The sequence below is a fragment of the Diabrotica virgifera genome, chromosome 6 (genome assembly GCF_917563875.1).
Source record: "Diabrotica virgifera virgifera chromosome 6, PGI_DIABVI_V3a".
Lineage (NCBI taxonomy): Eukaryota > Metazoa > Arthropoda > Insecta > Coleoptera > Chrysomelidae > Diabrotica > Diabrotica virgifera.
The window spans coordinates 227132808-227144402 of NC_065448.1; the positions used below are offsets into that span (position 1 = coordinate 227132808).

The window sequence follows — 11595 nt, forward strand, 5'->3', positions numbered from 1 at the left end:
GCAAAAGACTAAGTTTTCAATCTAATGGCATGTAAAACAACATAATGTTACTCTACATCCCACCAGACTGAAAACAATGGGAACCTTCTCTGGTGACACTTCCGAGGCTTCTACATTTTTATATGCCAGAGTGAAAAATTTGTCTTTTGCTAGCAGTTACCGCTAGGGCATCTATTAGTCTGGGATGATTATCGGAGAATAGACCATTTTTGGGAAAAGTTATTTACCAGCAATTTTATTGCTGGAATCGAATCTTACGATTGTATATATTAATAATATAGGTATGCAAAGTCCGCATATAGTGTGCTACTTTTTTATAAACAAAATGGCGCCCGAAAATCGTGTTTTTTCAATTTTTGCTATATAACTCCAAAGATTTTAACTTTACACCAAAAACACTCAAATAAAAATTCACCAAAATTAAATTCTGCATAGAGACGTGTTTTTCACGATTCTCTTCGACGAAAACTTTCCCCGGAAAAAGCGAGTTTTTCCAACAAAATCTTTAATTTTCAACTAAAATTTTAGATAAGTAATTGTTAATCAATAATTAAATAACTTGGTAATATAAAAGCCCTTTTTGTAAAGACTATAATTACAGAAGCCAATGGAAATTGAATAAACAGTTTAGCAACAATTGAATTGTTAATTAAAAATTTACGGTCGCTATAATAACGACACTAATTACGATGCATAAGAATAACTATGATTTTTTCATAAAACGACACTATACCTATCTAATGTACTTTACAGAATTGAAATTGGACTATTTAAGCGGCCTCAGAAATATTTTAAAATTATAAACAATTTTTTGGCTTATAAATAAATTAAATATCTCGGGAAATGTTAAACTAAATTAAATTATGAAAACGGTATTCGAAAAACAGCAGCAGGACTCTTCTTCTAAAAGAAAAAACGTTTAATTATGACGACCAATTCCTGAGATACAGCCGGTCAAAATTGACCGGAATTTACGGCAAAGATATGAACAATAGGATCATAATTTTTAAACCATCACCTTTTTATTTTTATCCTCTTTCTCCACACCAATTTTCATATCTTTGAAATACTCATAACAGATATTATTATAATAAAAACTATCGATAATACGTGTGAAAATTGCCAAAAATAGCAAAATGCCAATCAAAAATTAGGTTGGAGAAATAACCCTCGAACAAGTTTCTCGGCTTTCCATGGAGCAATTTCCTTCATTCATTTTTTGTTCCCAAGTAACTCGAGTAGAGCCATCGAACTAACGCATTATTAAATGTCAAACTAGCTTTTGTTTTGTTATAATAAATTAATTTATTTATTATAACACAAAATTTTAATTTGTTTAAATAAAAATTGTTTAAATAATTATAGAGCTCTCAAATGAGAATATTTATGTTTTTAACTTTAAAACGTACACTTTTAGTAAGTTTATCTAAAAAAAGCCTACAACTGGAAAAAATATATAGTTTTCTGTTCTTATAAATAAATTAATCTATTATAACAAAACAAAAGCAAGTGTGACATTTAATAATACGTTAGTTTGATGGCTCTACTCGAGTTATTGGGGAACAAAAAAAGAATGAAGGAAATTGCTCAATGGGAAGCCGAGAAAATGCATTTTTTTAACGTATACCGATTTTGAGCATTGAGGGTTACATTTTCTCCAACCTAATTTTTGATTGGAATTTTGCTATTTTTGGCAATTTTCACACGTATTATCGATAGTTTTTATTATAATAATATATATTATGAGTATTTCAAAGATATGAAAATTGGTGTGGAGAAAGAGGACAAAAATAAAAAGGTGATGGTTTAAAAATTATGATCCTATTTTTCATATCTTTGCCGTAAATTCCGGTCAACTTTGACCGGTTGTATCTCAGGAATTACTCGTCATAATTAAACGTTTTTTCTTTTATAAGCAGCGTCCTGCTGCTAATTTTCGAATACCGTTTTCATAATTTAATTTAGTTTAATATTTACCGAGATATTTTATTTGTCTATAAACCAAAAAATTGTTTATAATTTTAAAGTATTCCTGAGGCCGCTTAAATAGTCCAATTTTAATTCTGTAAAGTACATTAGATAGGTATAGTGTCTTTTTATGAAAAAATCATAGTTATTATTATGCATCCTAATTATTGTCGTTATTATAGCGACCGTAAATTTTTAATTAACAATTCAATTGTTGCTAAACTGTTCATTCAATTTCCATCGACTTCTGGAATTATAATCCATACGAAAAGGGCTTCTACATTACCTAGTTATTTAATTATTGATTAACAATTACTTATCTAAAATTTTAGTTGAAAATTAAAGATTTTGTTGGAAAAACCGGCTTTTTCCGGGGAAAGTTTTCGTCAAAGTGAATCGGGAAAAACACGTGTCTATGTAGAATTTAATTGCGGTGAATTTTTATTTGGGTGTTTTTGGTGTAAAGTTAAAATCTTTGGAGTTATAGAGCAAAAATTGAAAAAAACACGATTTTCGGGCGCCATTTTGTATATAAAAAAAGTAGCACACTATCTGCGGACTTTGCATACCTATATTATTAATACATACAATAATAAGATTCGATTCCAGTAATAAAATTGCTGGTAAATAACTGTTCCTTGTATTTTGCTAATTAGCCCAGAGTATATGCCATTTCGTTCGTTGCAATCCGGGACTGCACGCAGAGGTTTTTTTTGGATCAGAGAGAGCAGCATAAATGTGCCTCCTGATGAGAGACTAATAAGTTTCCAATCCGGTAGAGGTGCTTGCTGCACTCTCTGATTGGACTAGATAATGGTGCAACTGTATTTTCGTTTCGCAACAAAACTGAAAATGGTTATTCATTTTAGGTTTACATGATTACTCTGATTGGAGTACGAAGGGAACCATTCTCGTTGGAACTTTACCGCGCTGAGCAGATGGCACGTGAATTATAAATTGTAAAATTCCCTCATCTCTCTTAGTCACAGCATCCGTATGGCTTGCAAATTGTAGAAGCCTCGGAGGTGTAACCAGAGAAGGTTCCCATTGTTTTCAGTCTGGTGGAATGTAGAGTAACATTATGTTGTTTTATATGCCATTAGAGTGAAAACTTAGTCTTTTGCTAGCAGTTGCCGCTAGGGCATCTATGCCATTTCATTCGTTGTAATCCGGGACTGCACGCAGGGGCTTGTTTTGGTTGGATCAGATAGAGCAGCATATGTGCCTCCTGATGAGAGACTAATAAGTTTCGAAACCGGTAGAGGTGCTTGCTGCACTCTCTGATTGGACTAGAATATGGTGCGGCTGTATTTTCGATTCGCAACGAAATTGAAAATGGTTATTCATTTTTGATTTAGTAATAGATTTTGAAAAGGATTTTGACAGTAGTAAAGTCAAATATAGGTACAAGCTGTGTTAAAATCTGCTTTACATAATATTGTTGCACCTTATATCATTCTCTATTAAACAAGGAAATGGATAATAAGGAAGACACACTTGGAATTATTTTAGAACAATCTTGAAATGGAACTTTCAATATAATTAGAATAGAATTTCAATAGAATATTCGAGCTAGTAAATGTACCCTTCATTCCTAAACATGGACAATAATGGATTTGATAGGATGATGAATCTGTCAATTCACTCCATTAATGTCACAAGAGGGCTTAGAAAGGGTTGTAGTATGTCTCCTCTTTTGTTTAATTTGTATGTTGAGGCAGCCTTTAGAAGCTGGATGAAAAGATGTGGCGAAGCCAGTTAATGAGAACACCCTTTTCTCTCTTATTTTTGCAAATGATCAGTGCCTCGATTATTCACCCTTCGCTTCATTATCGAACGTATTCGCTTCGTATCGGTTTAGTATACGTACCGAATACGTTCGATGACGAAGCGAAGGTTCAAAAATCGAGGCCCAGGTCGTGATAGCTCAGGATGCTTTTGATCTAGAATTTATGATGAAAAAGTTGTATCATGAGTATCAAAAGTGGGGACTGCAAGTGAGTCTAACAAAAACGGAGTATTTGGTGGTAAACAGCGAGGCTCGGTTTCAAGTCCTTGTCAATGATGATATTAACATTAATCAGGTGAAATCATTTAAATGCCTGGGAGCATTGCTTGACAAGACCGGATTCGGGGGAGCAGAGATAAAGCAGAGAATCCGGAAAGACAGGCAAATTGTGGGAAGCTTGAACTCATTTTGGTGGGATAAGAATTTTTCTAACAAAAAGAAGAAAAGGGTGGGCACAGCAATAGTAAAGTCGGTATTGTGTTATGGCTCGGAAGTTGGACTCTCAATGCAGATATGAAAAGAAGGCTAAAAAGTGCAAGAATTTCAAGATGGGAAGGGAAAACTAACGAAGAAGTAAGAACAAGAATGAACGCTAAGGAAGCGGTAGTAGATAGAGTAGAAAGAAGACCAATGAAATTTTTTGGGCATCTATTAAGAATGCCTGAAAAACGTTGGCCTAAATAAATATTTCAGTTGAGACCACCAGGAAGAAGAAAGCGGTGTAGACCACGAAGGTCGTGGAATGAGAGCCTCAGAAGATCAATGAGGTTTGGCAAAAGATGACGAGAATACGGCAAAATGCCGTTGACAATTGAATAATTAAATACAATAAAAAGAATATTAAAAAAAAATGTCAAGAAAAATTATTGAAAAATAAGCCAACGATGGAAAATTTTTACAGAAACCTCCGACAAAAATGGATTTTGCGGTGAACATCAGAACTATTACTGGGTTATGCCAAACAAAAAATTCAACAAGAATTTGTTAGCTCATGAGTTTTTCGAGGTAGTGCTGTCGAGTTTTTTACTTTTAACGATTTTTGAGTTCTTGGTATCACTTGAAAGTAAAAATACAGACGAAGTTTTCTGTAGCAAAACGCTGAAAATCAACATATTAATTATTTAACTATTTTCAATGGGAAATAAGCCACAATTTTACCAAAAAAATGGTTTTAATAACGTTTCGAAGCCCAAATTAGGTTTCGTTGTCAAAATACAAAACACTACTAAAATAAACAAAAATGTTAACAAAAGTAAAAAAATTCTTCTAATAATTTATTTAATCTGACTCATTTATATTGGCAATTCAGACGTATATTATACATTATTTTAAAGTAGAAGACTTTAAAATAATATCGGCAATATTCATGAGTTGCGTTTCTGGGACGACTTTACTAAAAGATAGTTCATTCGATTACATGAAATCAATCCCAACTCAAGAATATCAGTCACAAAATAATCATAGAATGTGATCTGTCTGTAAAAAGACAACCAAATGCAACGATGACAGTAAAATTCTCGCGTTAGAGATTCCATAGTAAATCACGAGGGAAAACCAGGAAAAAACCTCGTGATACTATCCCGACGTCGTAAGTATTTGGGCTTACATTTAATTTACTTTTAAAAAACTAATACCAAATGCTGACTTTAATATGCTTAAATTATAAATAATAATAATAATACATAGATATACAATAAGTAATAATAAAATATAAAATTTGTGCTAACTCGATATGTTATTGACTTACTAATCGTGGTATTTTCTATCCATTGACTTCCTCTTTCAGTATTGGTAACCACATCCGACTGCATTCTACCGAGGAATTTGCGACACAATTGGTTTCATTTAGCATAATTAGAGCCGTTTCTTTGATTTTTCTCTTTTTACTATCTGAATCTTTCAGGACTTTACTTGAATCACTCCACTGAACTCTATGTTCATTATCCCATGCGTGTTGATATATTTGAGATCTATCAAATTCTCTATTTTTAATATAAGACTGATGTTCACTTATTCTAACGTTTAATGGTCTTGATTTTTCACCTAAATATAATTGTTCGCATTCACAAGGTATTTTATAAATGCAATTCTTTGATCTTTCTTGTTCATTGTTAGCTTTAGTTTTAGATAGAGTAGATCTCAATGTGTTTGTTGTTTTGAATGTTGTTGAAATGTTGAATTTATTTTCTATTGTTTTAAGTTTCTCGGATAGTTTTTTTGTATATGGTATTGATATTTTCCTCGTATTATTTCTTGTGCATGTTATAGGATCCCGTTCTAAGTTGTTCTCTTCCATTTGATCCAATCTTAACAATTCCTTATTTATAAACGATAAAGGATAATCATTTTTTAATAAAACAGATGTTAACAATTATTGTTTTTCTTCTAAAAATAAATTTTCGTTAGAACAAGTAATTTTGGCTCTATCATATAAGGATTTAGTGATTCCCTTTTTAACGTTGATGTTGTGATTTGATTCGTAATTGAGATATCTGTTGGTGTGTGTTGGTTTTCTATACACTTGTGTCTCATATCCAGTATCCTTCTTTGAAACTAAAACACCGAGGAAAGGCAAAGTGTTATTGTATTCCTTTTCCATTGTAAATTTTATTGTTTCTTCTTGATCGTTTATAAATATTGGCGATATCATTTTAAAGTCTTCTTCTTTAAAATGTATAATATACGTCTGAATTGCCAATATAAATGAGTCAGGTTAAATAAATTATTAGAAGATTTTTTTTACGTAGCAAAAACATTATTGTTTATTTTAGTAGTATTTTGTATTTTGACAACGAAACCCGATTTGGGCTTCGAAACGTTAATAAAATCATTTTTTTGGTAAAATTTTGGCTTATTTTCCATTGAAAATAGTTGATTATAAAAATGCCACAAGGAAATAACTTCAGAACAATAATATTTATTATTGCTAAACAAAAAATAAGCATAGAAACATCTCGGCAGCGTTACCTCAATAAATGTCTAAAGAAAATCCATGCAAAATTTCAGGTGGATCGGTCAAGTAGTTTTTGAGTTACAATGTCTTTAAAAAAGCATTTTTGAGAAAAGCGCGTTTAAAATTTTGACAACTTCGTCTTTGTCTTCTTATTTGTCTGTTAAATCGTAAAGTGTTGCACATCGAAATATTTTTCTGGATCGCGGCGTAATTCACAAAAGAAAAGGCGAACAGTTGTTGAACTTTTCTCACTACGCTCAAGCGTGCTCGCGCGAAACCACGGCAAAGCGAGTCGAAGGAAGGGATGTTCAACACACTGAATCTCTGGTAATTTTACTCCGATCAATTTGAAATTTTCAGAGAGTATTATTGAACTTATACACTTTCATTTAAACTAATAAAAAAATAAAATTTTTAGCCACACCATATCCCATGATTGTTTTTTTATATTAATGGCGAAACCGGAAAAAATAAAGATTGGAAAACAAAAGGCAGAATTCAAAAGAATTCTACAATTGAGAATAGAAACTTGTTTAATGCGGCATAGACCAGGCAGATCTGTGAAAAAACGTCTATTTTTGGATGTGCGAGGTGGCATTCGGATTTCTGCGAGGTGGCATTCGGATTTCTGCAGATAAAGTTAGGTGACAACTTTAACAATAATAATTGACTTATGCTCCTTCTCACATATGCCCGGAACATTAATAAAAAAAATAAAATATTTAAAAATTTCGAAAAACATCGATTTTTTTTTCTATTTTCTTTGCTTATAACTTTACAACGATTCATTTTGGAACAAAGTCGTAGGGAAATAAAATAAAGATAATTGAATTTAGTATGATAAACTACTACTTAAACATTTCTTAAATTATTACCCTTTCTGCAAAATGGCAATAAATACAACATAAGGGGGCAAAATAAGACTGTTTTTATTCAATGTTTTTCAACCATTTTGGTTGCTTTTAGAACTTTCGTAATTGGCTTAGAAAATTCTTACAACATATTTAAATCGTTCACCAAATTTCATTAAAATCGACCTAATAGATTTTGCAGAATAATTTTGCAATCTAATTTTTTTTTAAAAGTTCAAATTTTTTAAAATCTTTCTGAAGAAAATGTAGACTATTTAAAAGTTTGCTAATTTTTTTACAATATAAAGAGTTTCACTACCTATCCAATACAATTTATAGAATTAAAATTGAAATACAGTGAGAACGTTTGAGTTGGCATAAATTCATTTTCTCGAGAATATGCGTATCTGGAGATAAATCCAGAAACAGTTCGATTTTTATTTTTAAGTTGTAATTTTTTGGTATATATATCATACTAGTGACGTCACCCATCTGGGCGTGATCACGTAATCGATGATTTTTTTAAATGAGAATAGGTGCCGTGTGATAGCTCTATCGAAAGGCTATTCAATTTTGTATCCACTAATATAAACATTAAGATAATTATTTATACAGGGTTAAATTAAAAAAAAATTGAATTAAAGTAATTCCAATATTTAGATTACGTCATTACACCTAGATGGATGACGTCACTAGTATGATATTTATGCCAAAAAAAAAAATATAATTTAAAAATAAAAATCGATCTGTTTGGGGATTTATCTCCAGAGTCGCCCATTCTCAAGCAAATGAATTTATTCCAACTCAAACGTCCTCACTGTATTTGTTTATAAGCCAAAACATTGTTTATAAATTTAAAACAGTGCTGAGGCCGCTTAAATAATCCGATTTTATTTCTGTAAAGTGTATTTGATAGGTCGATAACCTCTTTATAAATAAAAAAATAGAAAAATTCTTAACGGTCTACTTTTTGTTCAGAAAGTTTTTAAAAAATTTGAACTTTAAAAAAAAATTTAGATTGCAAATTATTATGCAAAATCTATTAAGTCAATTTCAATGAAACTTGGTGGACGGTGTAAGTATATCGTAAGAATTTTCTAAGCGAATTATGAAGGTTCTAAATGCAACCAAAGTGGTTGAAAAACATTGGAAAAAAACAGGCTTATTTGCCCCCTTATTTTGTATTTATTGCTATTTTGCAGAAAGGTTAATAAGTTAACACATTTTTAACTAGTCGTATATTATACAGAATTCAATTATCTTTATTTTCCTTCCCCGCGACTTTGTTCCAAAATAAATCGTTTTAAAGTTATAAGCAATGAAAATACAAAAAAAAATCGATATTTTTCGAAATTTTTAAATATTTAAATTTTTTTATTAATATTCCGGGCATATTTGAGAAGGAGCATAAATCATTTATAATTATTGAAGTTGTCACCTAACTTTTTCTGCAAAAATCCGAATGCCACCTCTCACATCCCAATTATATGGAAACGCCTGTTTTTATTTCAAAGGAGGTTACTTATCAGAGACCATCAATTTATTTCCTTAATATGAGAATCCTTATAAGTCAATCCATTTTACTTAATCTTTGAGCATATATTATCGACTTAATTTTTCTCTAGCCCTGACATATTTTCGGTCTGCTAGTTTCATCCACATTACTCCCAAAAGTAACTAAATCTCTGATGTTGCGGACAGCTAGACTCAGACAGAAATTTTCCATTCCGCTAAATTTCAGTTTATGAACTCACTAATATAGACCAGGTTGTTTTTGTACAGTCGACTGCGTGCCAAATGGACGAAATGATCAAATATAAATCATTCACCAACTAGACGTTTTCTATCGGGGTTTCCAGACAGATTATACGGACACGAGTATAATGCTCTGTGATTGTTTTTGCAGTAGTGGAAAATTAAATAACTTTCATTTGACGGAGTACTTTTTTTATTAGATTATAGAATCCACATCAGCATGTTGGGTTATTATTGGAGTAACACTAATACAATAAGATTTTCTAAAATAAATATACAAAAACATAAAAAATAAAAATAACAAAAAACAAAATAAGTAGTAGATCTAACATATCAGATTATACAAACCATTCTTATATATTATTCATAAGAAACAGTTACTAATCCTATGCCGATAAATTAATAATTTGTCGTGACACTGTTCCCCAAAATACATTTTGTGAGACTGATCAATCTAAATCAGTTAGAGTATTGATGTTATTAGCTAGTCGAAACATGGTCACCAGAGGAGCCCTGGTGGTAGTAGATAATAGTGGAATATTAAATATTACCATGTTGCGAGTTAATCTTAATGGTACATTGAACCTAATCAAAGCTAGAATTTTAGTTGAATTAATTTTATTTTTAATTATTTTATGTAAAAATATTAAAGCTGTAAGTTTCCGTCTGTCTTCTAATGATAATATTTTAAACACATTTCTAAGGCGAGTGTTTCTAACTTCAGTAAATCTTCTCGTATGTAATATTTTTCAAATAAATATATCGTAAAAAATTATTTTGAATTTTTTCCAGTGTATCTAATGCAGTTTGATACTCACCAAACCAAATATGAGCTCCAAATTCTAATTTTGCCCTTACTAAAGACTTCTTTACACGGGTAGAGCTTTGAGGAGAGTAGAGTAGCGAGGAGAGTAGACTCTACTCGCTACTCTACCAAAAATGGCTTGATACCGTTCACACGAGGAGAGTACAAGTATAGTAACCATGCTAGTATAGTGAACCCGATTTTTTTATTTTTGTATTTTTAAACACTCTTGATTATAAGTGCACCTTAAATTCTTAATTTTTTGCTTGAGCTCGTTTACTCCAAAGACCCCCTTTGCCATTCTGTCAACGATTTCATCCTCCGCAGCTTGCCTCATACTTTTATTTCTGTAGTGTTCACTACCTAAATTCCATAAACATTGGTATTCGCCATACAGATCTACAAGTTTTAAAGTTTCATCTTCGGTGAACATCATTTTCACTATTTACACAAAACACAATTCCAGCCGGAATGACAGCGTCCCTATGTACTCTCCTACCTACTCTACTCTACCACTTCTACCAGAATTAAGCGCGTTCCATGAGTAGAGACCGCAGGCGAGTGGACATGTTGGCGGTGGTGGTGGTAGTAGAGTAGAGTTACTTTGCCACATGTTGCTAGTCACTCTACTTTACCACCTACTGTACACTCTACTTGCTACTCTACTGTGCTGAGAGTTTTTACGGGTAGAGTTATTCTACTCTATTAAGTACTTGCATCATTACTCTACCCGTGTAAACAAGTCTAAAGACTTGTTTACACGGGTAGAGTTTTGAGGAGAGTAGAGTAGCGAGAAGAGTAGACTCTACTCGCTACTCTACCAAAAATGGCTTGATACCGTTCACACGAGGAGAGTACAAGAATAGTACTGATGCTAGTATAGTGAACCCGATTTTTTTTATTTTTGTATTTTTAAACACTCTTGATTTTAAGTGCACCTTAAATTCTTAATTTTTTGCTTGAGCGCGTTTACTCCAAAGCCCTCCTTTGCCGTTCTTTCGACGATTTCATCCTCAGCAGCTTGCCTCATACTTTTGTTTCTGTAGTGTACACTACCTAAATTCCATAAACACTGGTATTCGCCATACAGCTCTATAAGTTTTAAAGTTTCATCTTCGGTGAACTTCATTTTCACTCTTTACAAAAAACACAATTTGAGCCGGAATGACAGCGTCCCTATGTACTCTCCTACCTACTCTACTCTACCAGAATTGAGCGCGTTCCATGGGTAGAGTGCGCAGGCGAGTGGACATTTTGGCGGTGGCGGTGGTAGTAGAGTAGAGTTACTTTGCCACATGTTGCTAGTCACTCTACTTTACCACCTACTATACACTCTACTTGCTACTCTACTGTGCTGAGCGTTTTTACGGGTAGAGCTACTCTACTCTATCAAGTACTTGCATCGTTACTCTACCCGTGTAAACAAGTCTTTAAAGTTTAGTACAAAGTTTTAAGAATTGCTATATTTCTAAAA

The 11595-nt window shown here is 32.2% G+C and overlaps 1 protein-coding gene across 1 annotated transcript in view; it reads right to left on the reverse strand.

Annotated features, from left to right (window-relative positions):
- The window catches only part of LOC126886311 (zwei Ig domain protein zig-8-like), a 146264-nt gene extending 135014 nt beyond the window's left edge, over window positions 1–11250 (reverse strand). The window contains exon 1 of the mRNA XM_050653185.1: window positions 11095–11250. Within this exon, the coding sequence (XP_050509142.1) occupies window positions 11095–11250 (156 nt within the window). The remainder of the gene's footprint in view (window positions 1–11094) is intronic.
- Between the last annotated feature and the right edge of the window lie 345 nt (window positions 11251–11595).